The following is a 12687-nucleotide window of genomic DNA, read 5'->3' on the forward strand; positions in this document are numbered from 1 at the left end:
TGAGTACAAAACTGAACACTAATATATAATCATTCAACAAAGTGGGAATGAAAAAAAACACAGCATTGTTCCTTCCACAATAAAGGAAGTGCCTCTAACTGCCCAGTAACCATCAATGTGTGCCAACAGTGAGGTATGCCAGTACATTTAGATTTCTGACGAAGCTAATCTTAACAAATGAAGATCATGCACATGCGAATAAAGTGAAATGAATGTAATGTGAGATATTTACAAATGACATTTAAATTTAAAAAAATATGCATGCCATATTTGTCCTCTCAACAAAAATTTAAATAAATGTAACTATCATCACAGTCCCAGAGGATCATGAGCTACTATCCCCTTTTGAGAGAGAGCTGACTGGTGCTGATCTAACTTGAGGGTCACCACATCTCAGGCGAGGGACAAATTTAAGAAGTCAGGGCCTTCATGAATAATCTCAGCCGGTACAGAAATTGAACAAGCCCTGTTGGCATCACTCTGCATCACAAACCAGCTAACCGATTCTCGAACCAAGTTCTCTCAATAGTTTTACATTAATGACATGGAGTTGAGTAGAACGGCTGTGGTCATGTTGCGGAGCCCCCCTATTTGACCAGAAGGTTCTTTTACAGCCCACCTGTTTCTCCAACATTGTCAACTAATGGCGCGTTTCAACAATGTAAAACCTCGAACACATAGTTTCCCCTTTCTCCTATGCACATCACCGGCACTTTGAATTTTAATTGTAATTGCATGGAAAACAGGGAAAAGCAGGAGAGTGGAAATGGCACACATGCCAGGTCTTGCTGTAGGGAACGGCGCTTCACTGATGCACTGCTCAATGGAACAGGTGTCAACATGAGCCTCATTATATCGGGTCTCCACATCGGTCTCCAGCCTCAGTACTGACATCATCAGCTACGACCTCAGCGTGTACTCCTTATCTCCCAAGTGCCAACCCGTCACCCGAGGGTGGTCCGCAAAGATGTCAGGGACCTCTGAGTACCCTAGGATGTAGCTGTCATGCACCCTCCATGGGAAGCATGCAAACAAGTACATGATCCTGAGGTGGTGGTCACACACGAGTTGAACATTCAGGGATTGGAACCCCTTCCTGTTAATGAAGGGTGCCCCATGCAAGCGCAGAGCCCCTCAACCCCCAGCCCAGGAGCAACCCCCGACTGATGGCACCAGCCCCCCGACCGGCCCATTCCCTCCCCGGGGGCACTACCCCATTCTGAGTACGGGGGCAGCAGCTCCCTGGGCTGCATGCCAGAAAACAAAGATGGCTGCTCACCTCCTCTACTCGCCTCCTCTGATCCCCTCACCAGCCATCATGCTAGGTTCACGTTTTTAAACATGAGTGCTAAACGGCACAAGCGTGACCTTTCGCTGGGGAGCCAGTTGTTCCCGGGACGCATTGAAAGAGGACTTCCATCTCGTTACTGAGATGGAGATTGCCCTTAATTGGTGACAGTTGGCGTTTCACCACACCTTGGCAGGATCCGGAACCTGCCAACGGGAGCGGGCTGGTTAGATCTCAAACCAACTTTGGCCTCTCCTGCGATTTTACTGGCACCCACGGATCCGCATCTGGTGCAACGTGGTCATTAAATCGCGCCCTAAGTATGGGTGAATACTGGTGTGGATCTCACCCAAAAAGCCAGCAAGAAACACCCCACCAGACTCGCTCAAAGTCACACTTAGAAATGTTTTTGTTAAATCACACCCTCTGTGTGGATGTAGCAAGACCTGGACAATACCAAGGCTTAGGCTGATAGTGACAAATATAATTTGTGCCAGACAAGTGCCAGGCAATATTCATTTCCAACTCATTGTCCCCTTGATTTTAATTTGCATTACCATTGTCAAATCTGCCACTGTCAACAACTTGGGAGTCTTTAACCAAAAACTCAATTGGCCCAGCCACATGAATACTTTTTTCACAGCCTCTCCACTATTTACATTTTCAGACTGTAATGGAGTATAGTGCATTTGCATGGGTGCTGCTCCAACAACACTGATGCAGTGCAACATCATGCAGCTCAAAGCAGCCTGGTTGATACTCCCTCCCCTGCCCTCACTCTCCCCCACCACCAGTTTAAACATCTGCCCTCTTCACCATTGGTGTACCATGGCTGCAATGTGTACCATTTACAGAATACACATTGGGAAGTTTGTCAGCATCTCCCAAACTTCCATCACCTATAAGGACAAAAGTAGCATGTGCATTGAATACTGTCACCACCAAGTTGCCTTCAAATGACATGCCATCCAGAATTTTCACTCCCAAGATAGAAAGCTCAAATCGGGAAATTTCCTTACTGGCACATCCGCCTTGGGAAAATGTGGGCCGAATGGGGCAATTTTCACTCCAGGGTAGGCAGATGCAGGATGGAGGTGGGCCTACAACCTCCAGAAGGAGATCAGAGGTGGCAAAGGATCTGCTGAATGCTGAGATGGGCTGTATAAAAGGCCCGTCTCAGTTTCTGGGACTTCATCCCAATTGATTTTTAAAATATTAGGCCTTCTAGCCCTCACTCCCTCGCATACATGGCATGCAACTGATGTGCCCCACTTACCCCTTGTCTCCTCATGATCTCCATGCCAAATCATGCTACAGATCCACCATCCTTTGCCCTTGCACCCTCCATGCCAACTCACTTGTGTACGCCATGGGCAGAACTCAGGAACCCCATGTTGAGATGAAACAAAATATCAATCTAAATATCTGGCACAGTTTTCACTGTAATAAACAATCTCATTCATGAAACCCCATTCAAAACTTTAAAACCCCTCCCTCCCCTCACTCCCCGGTTCTTAATCTCTTGTCAAAACCAACAGACTTGTATTCATCAAACTATATCAAAGATAGATAAACCTTTCATAAACTCTTTGAGCTGCCAATCAAACTGTGAACTTTCAGCTCTAACCCTCACCTTTCCCCACCCCCACCCCCATAACCCCGGCTGGGATGTGGAAATCAGCCAATCATTTATAATGATTTGGATAATGTCAGCAAACATCTTTTGTAATTGCTGGAACAGATCTTTTTTTAACTCGCACTGACAAAGCAGGCTTTTTTTATTTTTTAAGGGCTGTGGTTTTAAATAATTTTACAGCTGGAGTTTTTCAACTCTCATTGATACAGTAAGGCTGTTTGTTTAAATTTTTTAACGGTTGCGGATTTGAATAACTTGACAGTTCAATCAACCTTTCCAGCCTTTCATTCGCATTTACACCTCCTCCATAAAAATTTTGTCTCCCACACTACAGGATAAAGCTTTGCTGTAGTCCAAATGTCACATATTGCCATTAGTTATAGCATCATGTATCTGGAAGCTAACTGATGCACTGTCCTGTAAAGCCATTTAATTAATAAATTTTTTCCATATGAAGAACAATCATTGGCTGAAGATGAAAAATTATACCACAGTTGGTGTCTTGACGGCATGGTGTGTAGCAGACTGTTCCTATGTGGAACTGCAGTCACATTGGGCAAATCCAACTCTGTCCCTCAAACTTACCTGTACCTAGTCCCAGAATAAGATCTCCTTAGTTACTGCAGAGCTCTACGATCAACACAGGAATCCTTTATTCATAGTCAGCCTTGTGCCATTTTAAAAATAAAAATAAGATGAACTGCAAGAATCATAGAATTTTCAGTGCAGAAGGAGGCCATTCGGTCCATAGAGTCTGCATTGGCCCTTGGAAAGAGCACCCTTCTTAAGCCCACACCTCCGCCCCATACCCATAACCCAGTAACGCCACCTAACCTTTTTGGGCACTAGGGGAATTTAGCATGGTCAATCGACCTTACCTGCACATCTTTGGACTGTGGGAGGAAACCGGAGCAGCCAGAGGAAATCAACTCAGACACGGGGAGAATGTGCAGACTCTGCACAGACAGTGACCCAAACCGTGAATCGAACCTGGGACCCTGGAACTGTGAAGCAACAGTACTAACCACTGTGCTACAAGGTCGATTTTCTGGGAACCATTGGCATGGCTTAAAACTACAACTTATTGCAGTAGTTTAGAATATCAGCCAAGGACAAATAAAAGGGCAGCACAATAGCACACGTGGTTAGCACTGTGGCTTCACAGCGCCAGGGTCCCAGGTTCAATTCCCTGTTGGGTCACTGTCTGTGCGGAGTCTGCACGTTCTCCCCGTGTCTGTGTGGGTTTCCTTCGGGTGCTCCGGTTTCCTCCCACAGTCCAAAGACATACAGGTTAGGTGGCTTGGCCATGCTAAGTTGCCGAGTGTCCAAAAAGGTTAGGAGGAGTTATTGGGTGATGGGGATAGGGTGGAAGTGAGGACTTAAGTGGGTCGGTGCAGACTAGATGGGCCGAATGGCCTCCTTCTGCACTGTATGTTCTATGTATGTATTTGTCTATGTAAAACCCAATGCAAAGTGACAATGTTCATTTGTACAGACAGCAATTCAGTGTCCTGAATGCTAGAGTATACCTTGCAAAAAGAGCCATTCAAAGTTAAATTTTCTCTTCACATCAGGGGTCCTGATGATGGGCTGGAACATTGGGACAACCCCACCTTGGCCCTTTGTGGAACACTTAGCTGCATTTTATTAAGGCCAGCCAATAAATTAGTCAGGCAACTAATTAGTCCCTCTAAATGACAGCCACACATTGCCAGGAGCTGTCAGCCAATTGAAGGACCGGCAGCTCAGCAGCCCCAACAGGAGCATTAATCATGTGAAAACTTCAGGTCCCCATTTGCAATATGCCATCCAAGACCCTTAGCGTACCCTGTGTTTCTGTCCCGATTAATGTACGACTTCACCTCATAACAAATTTAAATGTTTTCCTTTAATGGAGTCTCCCCACTAATGGCAAAATACCCTTTAACTCAGCACCATTAAGTAGACATGACAACATATTGCTCAAAAATACACCGGATCTTGCCTTGCCCCTTTATCTGGCACTTAATAATTTCTTTATTTTCATTACTGATAATAAAAATGTTCCTTTATCTGTAGTTGAGCTGCAATATTTGCATTAAAAAATCTCATTGGAGTCTTTTTTCTCATGCTACTTTATTTCAACATCCTGCTGGTTTCTTTTATTAATTGGAGATTAGCAAGAAACCTGCCAGGCCTCCCATCTGGTACTTGGGTTTAGATGGTTAGAGACAACTCCATGAATTGCACATCATCTCATGCAGTAATCTTTCGTCCAACTACTACTCGCTTTGAAAATCTGGCATTTCTAAATTGCAGATGCCATCTCCTAATCAGTATTACTATCTGTTAACCTACAGGGATCAAAACTATCATTCCAGTCTTGTGTTGGGGCTGAAATGCGTTTACTTGTGCTGAACAGCCATTGGAGAGTAAGCAACACAAGAACACACAATAATTGAGAAGCAGGAGTGGGCCGCCAGGCCATCCAAGCCTGCCCCACCCCGCCATTCAATATGATCATGGCTGATCTATGCCGGCCTCACCTCTCTTTCTGTGCCATTTCCCCAACAAGGCCAAATCTACACAATAGAGAATTTGTTCCTCAATATTACGAGCAGTTTCCTCAAGAAAACTTCTCAAATACCTTTGAGACTAACAACCCTTTCATGTCTCTAAGTATTCCTTAAATCCTGTCATAAAAACTGAATAATGACATGAAAATTTTAAAGTAGATTCAGTTCATACTTTGGTGCAATAAATGTATGTATACATGAAGAAATATAAACTGGGACAAAAGGTTGATTTTACTACATTTCTGAAGTTTTAAGACTGCTAGTATTATGATCGCAGAAGGGAAAGGTAGTTATCTGATTTCAAATCACTGAAATTAGCACGGGTCCAAATATGAGAATGTTTCATTTCAGTGTCAATACCCTTTAGTGCAACAGAAGATTTAGTTTGCTTTAAGAAAATCCAAGAAAAATACAACAGCATACTTTGTGCTTGACAGAACTACTCATTCCCCTGATTATTTTGGTTGCAGCAGTGTAAGTAATTGGAGATCTTAAAAATAATTCTGCATTCTTTCTTCTTGTAAGCAAGCTCTAAAAGTGAATTGACTTTGTATTACTTTCATTTTGCATTCTTATTTTTGTTTTTGTAAGTGTTGAATTCCTAAATGGACCATATATTGTAAGCAAAGTGCATCTCTTCTTTCTACTATTTTGCTAAGCATGGCAATATATGCCAATATTAGAGAAATGTATGTTTCTCACTTTTTGCACTCAGTGGACAATACTCTCCATTTGGGAGATTAAGAGCGCGATCCAATGGCCGCGCTGCATCTGAAAGCCAGCTCGCCGCAGTGCAGCATGGCCGATAAAAGCCGGGAAGTCCTGCTCCAGGGGTCTACCCAGCTCGCAACGCCTTGCGAGATCCACTTTTTGGCAAATCTGCATATTAGAGCAAGACAACTGGTCTCGCTCTAATGTGACCCCAACTCCCTTCCCAGTCTCCATACCCCTCACCCAAATGTATACACAACCCCCCCATTTCCACCCCCCCCCCCAACACACACACATAAGGGGGATCCCCTCATTGGGGCTCCTCAAGACCTGTACCCAGCACTGCCAACCAGACATTGCCAACCTAGAACTGGCAGGTTGACGCTGCAGGGTGCCAGCATGGCACTGCCCAACCATATCCCTCACCACCCGAGGGCTATGCTCACCACCGCGCGCCCCCGGCATGGTCATCACGACAGTTTTCGCTTTTTAAAAACCGGCAGCCATTTGCCCCAGCATGACATTATGCCAGTGGGTGGCAAGATAAGGCGTGGGCTAGACATTACAGTATCAACACCAGCAAGTAGATGTTATTGTATTTATACTTATCACGTTCCTGCCCATAACCTGATCATGTCACCAGCAGGTGGTGGGAAGACCTCAAACTGAGCTCTCACCGGCACAAATTCCGTTACGGCTCTCTTGTGAGATTTTGCAGCCACAACGGGATTTACGCCTGCAGCGATCTGGCCTGTTAAATTCCGCCCAATGTTTTGAGTCCAACTGGCCAAATCTAAAGAAGAGTGATATTGGCCTCAAAACATTAACTCTGAGTGGAATTCCCCCAGCTGGGGGCCTTGATGGTGGGCTTGGTAGGGCGAATATGGAAAGAGGCCAAACAATCAGTTTTCAGCCGGTGTGAATTTACAACTGGACTTTCCACTGATGTCTGCCATGGCGGATCAGGAGACCCGCTGGAGATCGGCATGATCCTCATTTACTTTTTAAATTTTTTTTTAGTGTACCCAATTCATTTTTTCCACTTAAGGGGCAATTTAGCATGGCCAATCCACCTACCCTGCACATCCCTAGGTTGTGGGGGCGAAACCCACACAAACACAGGGAGAACGTGCAAATTCCACATGGACGGTGGCCCAGAGCTGGGATCGAATCTGGGACCTCGGCGCTGTGAGGCAGAAGTGCTGCCCATGATCCTCATTTACATTCCACTAATGGAATGGAAATGACTGCATGACTCTCCATGCTGGATTGTCTGTACTGCCAGCGGCAAAACACGCCGGTGTGAAACGCATTTGGAACAACGTGGTGTACATATGTCAAGACTCACCTGAAGAATGGCGAGGGCTGTCTCCAGAGTTTAGGGTGAAGGCTGCTTGCAACCCTGGAAAACCACAGCAGTGGATCGGGGATGCACATACAGCAGACCTTGTCCTGGCGAGGGGTCCTCCTTCCAGCCTCAGAATATTCCTGGAGATCTTTCTTTTTCAGGAAGTCCATCTTCCGGCCTCAGAGTGCTCCCGAAGATTCAAGAGGTCCACCCTTTTTTTCTATAATGGTCATTGATGTTGGGCACCTTTTCAAAATGGGAGTTTGTCCCAAAATGAGAGAATTCTGCCCCTATTTCTTTCTCCGCAGATGGTGACTGACCTGCTGAGTTTTTCCAGCTTTTTATATCCCGCTATGAGTGCTGGAAAAGGGCATGATTTAAATTAACTGTTAATATGCTCATACCAGCACCTTTCCAAAGTGAAGGAAGAACATTTCCAACATTAATGAAGTCTATACTATCCAGTGGAAATGTTGGATGTTTGAGATGTCAGCCTTTCGATACATTTCTTGGTAATGTATACATGGAACAGGTCTGAAAAACGTTGTAATTAGGCCCTGGTCAGTTCCTTCAATCTTATTTTAAAATAACCTCATTCACAGTCAGATTGAGTCTTGTGTTTTTGACCCCGTCCCCTAAGACTAGGAGACTTGTTTTTTATGACAATGGTTTCATGGTCATCATGAATCTTTTAATTCCAGATTTTTATTTAATTCAAATTTCACTCCTGCAGTGGCGAGATTTCAAACTGGGTCCCCAGAGCATTACTCTCTGGTCTCTGGTTCACTAGTGTCGTGACAATGCCATTAGGCCACCCACACCCCAACTCCTGGAGAGGTTGCAACTCTTGTGCTCAGCTGGGGAGGCATTGAGTCACAGAGTGACCCAGGTCACAAGTAAGTAATGTGGAGAAGTGGGAGGTTTGCAGGATCATGAGGAGAGGGATGCAGGGGGATAGTGGGGGGTCAGTAGCAAGGACAGGGTTGTGGTTCTCAGCGGGGATGCCCCTTCCCTCAGCCGAATCCCTCAATCACAATTTTAGCTTCCATGCTTGTCGCATGGCAGCTGGGTTAATGCCCGCAGCAGCAGTTAAGTGGTCATTAATTGACCATTTAAGGGCCTCCGTTGACACTAGAGCCAGAAAAGTTGACACTTACTACTCAGAACCTAATTCTGACAGAGGCAGGAAGGCAGCAGAGTTGTGGTATGCCACCACTTGGCCTACATTAATGCCCTTCCTGCCAACAAGCTGTCCACCCGTGAGAGCACAGGATTCCAGTCATAAGCCATAATTCTCCTGCTGTTCACTGGCAATGAGATTCTCTGGTCCTGCCAGCAGTGCACCCCGCCCCGCAGGTTTCATGGCAGCATGGAATGACTACAATGGGAATTCTCATTGAGAGCAACGGGCAGAGAGAATCCTGCCAGCAGTGAACAGCGCGCCTCTTCCGGCCGCTGAGAAACATGCGGCTGGGAGACCAGAGAATCCCACGCACAGTCTCAGGATGCCTCTTGGATGGTTAAAATTTTAATGGGGGGGGGGAGCAGCAAATGCGATCACGACAAATGAGTGCCCCTTAAGCTCATAAAGAAGCTCATTATAGGGTCTGTCAGCTCACAACGAGAATTTTCAAATTGATCTGAAAATAGCATTGGGGTGGCATGGTAGCACGGTGGTTAGCACTGTTGCTTCAAAGTGCCAGGGTCCCAGGTTCATTTCCTACTTGGGCCATTGTCTGTGCGGAGTCTGCACCTTCTCCCATGTCTGCGTGGGTTTCCTCTGGGTGCTCCGGTTTCCTCCCACAAATCCCGAAAGACATTTTGAATTCTCCCTCAGTGTACCCGAACAGGTGCCGGAATGTGGCAGCTTCACAGTAACTTCATTGCAGTGTTAATGTAAGCCTACTTGTGACACTAATAAAGATTACTATTATTATTATTGTGAAACCTGTGCAGCATGAATATGGGATCAGGAGCCAGAATTCATCCAGGTATCGGATTCCGAAACCCGTTTTGAAAATTTGGTTCCATTTTCGTCTCTGGATTATTATTACATGTTTGTGCATATTTAAACTGGGTCATGTGAACACCAGATGATTCACGTTGTTAGCGCTTTCGCTGAAGAAATTGCTGTACAATATTGATATGATACTCATTAACATATTACAAAGAACAAAGAAAAGTACAGCACAGGAACAGGCACTTCGGCCCTCAAGCTTGTGCCGACCATGCTGCCCGTCTGAACTAAAATCTTCTACACTTACGGGGTCCGTATCCCTCTATTCCCATCCTATTCATGTATTTGTCAAGATGCCCCTTAAACGTCACTATCGTCCCTGCTTCCACCATCTCCTCCGGTAGCGAGTTCCAGGCACCCATTACCCTCTGTGTAAAAAAATGTGCCTCGTACATCTCCTCTAAACCTTGCCTCTCGCACCTTAAACCTATGCCCCCTAGTAATTGACCCCTCTACCTTGGGAAAAAGTCTCTGACTATCCACCCTGTCTATGCCCCTCAAAATTTTGTAGACCTCTATCAGGTCGCCCCTCAACATTTGTCGTTCCAGTTAGAACAAACCGAGCTTATTCAACCTCTCCTCATAGCTAATGCCCTCCATACGAGGCAACGTCCTGGTAAACCTCTTCTGCACCCTCTTTAAAGCCTCCACATCCTTCTGGTCGTGTGGTGACCAGAATTGAACACTATACTCCAAGTGTGGCCTAACTAAGGTTCTATACAGCTGCAGCATTACTTGCCAATTTTTACACTCAGTGCCCTGGCCAATGAAGGCAAGCATGCTGTATGCCTTCTTGACTACCTTCTCCACCTGTCATATTTGTGGGATTTATTTTGCCACTATTTTAATAAAAGTGATAACCCATTTATTTGAAATAGATATTGTTTAAATTGGATGTCTCTGTTTGAAATTGGTTTTCATTTTTGGGGGAATACTTCTATGACTGTACTATATTAAAAATGTCCTGATATCTATATTGGGGAAAAATTAGCATCCAATTTAATGTTTTTTTAAATTAACTTTAGTTATTTGCTTTTCAATTGTGTCCACTTTTAATTTTTTTAAGAATTAAAGTGCATTTATAGGTAAAGGATATAGGGCATATTGGGAATTCAGTTGAAACCAGCACAATTCTCAAATTAAATGGTCAAGAAATGTTTCTACATATAAGATTTTATTTTAAGATACAAACTAATGTATGATGTGTTTCATATTGTTTGATTTCCTGTTCAGAAAAGCCCTGTGCACTATTTTGTTCTCCTCTGGGGAAAGATCAACCTATGCTGATCTCAGATAAAGTGCTTGATGGAACGCCATGTGGTCCACATGAAGCAGACATCTGTGCTAATGGCACATGCCAGGTATGTAAAACTCTTTCAACAAAGTTACATTATATGGTACAAATAGTCAATTGTTACTCTTCTGCAAAACCTCCATGTAATCATTGAACACACTCATGTGAAATGAGAGAGCTACTATTTTTCTTTTTAATATGTTATCAATGAAGAGAAATAAAAGCGGCAGTTGTTTAATCCTGCGGCAAACAAACACACATTCTTCTGAGTCACAAGATAGCATAAAAGCCCAATCCCAATAAAGGCTGACTTTATGGTGAGAGAGTACCCAGTAAAACATGAGCTGAATGAACATAGAACATATAGTGCAGAAGGAGACCATTCTGCCCTTCGAGTCTGCACCGACCCACTTAAGCCCTCACTTTCACCTTATCCCCGTAACCCAATAACCCCTCCTAACCATTTTTGGTCACTAAGGGCAATTTATCATGGCCAATCCACCTAACGTGCACGTCTTTGGACTGTGGGAGGAAACCAGAGCACCCGGAGGAAACCCATGCAGACACGAGGAGAACGTACAGCCTCCGCACAGACAGTCACCCAGCGGGGAATCGAACCGGGGACCCTGGAGCTGTGAAGCCACAGTGCTATCCACTTACGCTACCGTGCTGCCCATAGTTGGCGCAATTTCAAATGTAAAAATGAAATCAAAAGAAAAAGTAACGTTTTATTCATGGAGCATCCATTGTGCCTTTGCTGACCACTCTCTTTAAAAAGTTCCAAAACAATCAGAGAGCTACCTTTTTATTTTTCTCCTTTATCTTCGGCTTTGATGCTTTCAAATACAATGGAGTTTTACAAGACTATTTGAGAACCTACTTTTTAATGAATGTCATTGAAATAGAGAATTAGACTTGGGCATTTTGAAATTCCAGTGGATGGTTTTCTAGTTGCTCATGTCTATTTTAATCAAAATCCTATAGTTATCCATTCTGAACTAGAAGTAACAGGAATCATAAACAACTTCAAAGACTAGAAGGTCAAGGCCCGGATTTTCTTGCACTGGCTAGACCTGGTTCTGGGACTCCTGCCCCCCATCTTGTCACTGTTTATTTTTGCTAATGTAGGATAAGGGTATGGATAGCGAACACAGGTAGCATGCCCAGCAGGCGTTTTCGCAACTGAGTTGAGTGTTTACTTTGCTTGATTGATATCTGTATGTGGTTCTAATAATTTTTTTCTGCAATCTCTTTCATGAATATCTGAATGCTTATTTGGGCAAGGTTAAGAGGTGTGAAGCGGTGAGAACTTTCTGTTACTGACTCTAATTGCCCTGCCAGTTTGACACTTTTATAGGATTGTAGGAACTGCAGTTTCTTCAAAGAACATTCCTGAAGAGTCAGTTCAAAACTTGCCATTGCTATTACATGGCACCTTTGTTCTGTGTATAGTGAGTAATGCGAATGGGGGCCATGGAGGGGAGATGGTGCTATGGAATCAACATGAAAGCTGTTGTTTATAAGGCACGGAGATGTGGCTGGGAAGTGGGTGTGGGTGAAGGGGTAGAAAGGGTGAGGGCTCTGGGCCCAGACCACCATTAATACAATAGGGATGAAGTCACAGACAACCAAGTTGGGACTTATAACCAGCCTTCCTCAGCACTCACCCACTTGCCGCCTACGATATACTTGTGGGTTGGTTGGCCCAACTCGACCACTCCCTGCCTTCCGGGAGTGAAGATTGGCATAACCGAGCACGTTAAACCAAGGCAGGTTTGCCAAGTCAGGAAATTTCCCAAATTCAGTACCCACATTGGTTGTGAAAATCCGGTCCCAGT

General features: G+C 44.6%; 1 protein-coding gene across 1 annotated transcript in view; it reads left to right on the plus strand.

Annotated features, from left to right (window-relative positions):
- The window catches only part of LOC119970309 (A disintegrin and metalloproteinase with thrombospondin motifs 19-like), a 650870-nt gene that overhangs the window by 391281 nt on the left and 246902 nt on the right, over positions 1–12687 (plus strand). The window contains exon 14 of the mRNA XM_038804712.1: positions 10789–10916. Within this exon, the coding sequence (XP_038660640.1) occupies positions 10789–10916 (128 nt within the window). The remainder of the gene's footprint in view (positions 1–10788; positions 10917–12687) is intronic.

Source organism: Scyliorhinus canicula, chromosome 8 (genome assembly GCF_902713615.1).
Source record: "Scyliorhinus canicula chromosome 8, sScyCan1.1, whole genome shotgun sequence".
In the NCBI taxonomy this organism is placed as follows: Eukaryota; Metazoa; Chordata; class Chondrichthyes; order Carcharhiniformes; family Scyliorhinidae; genus Scyliorhinus; species Scyliorhinus canicula.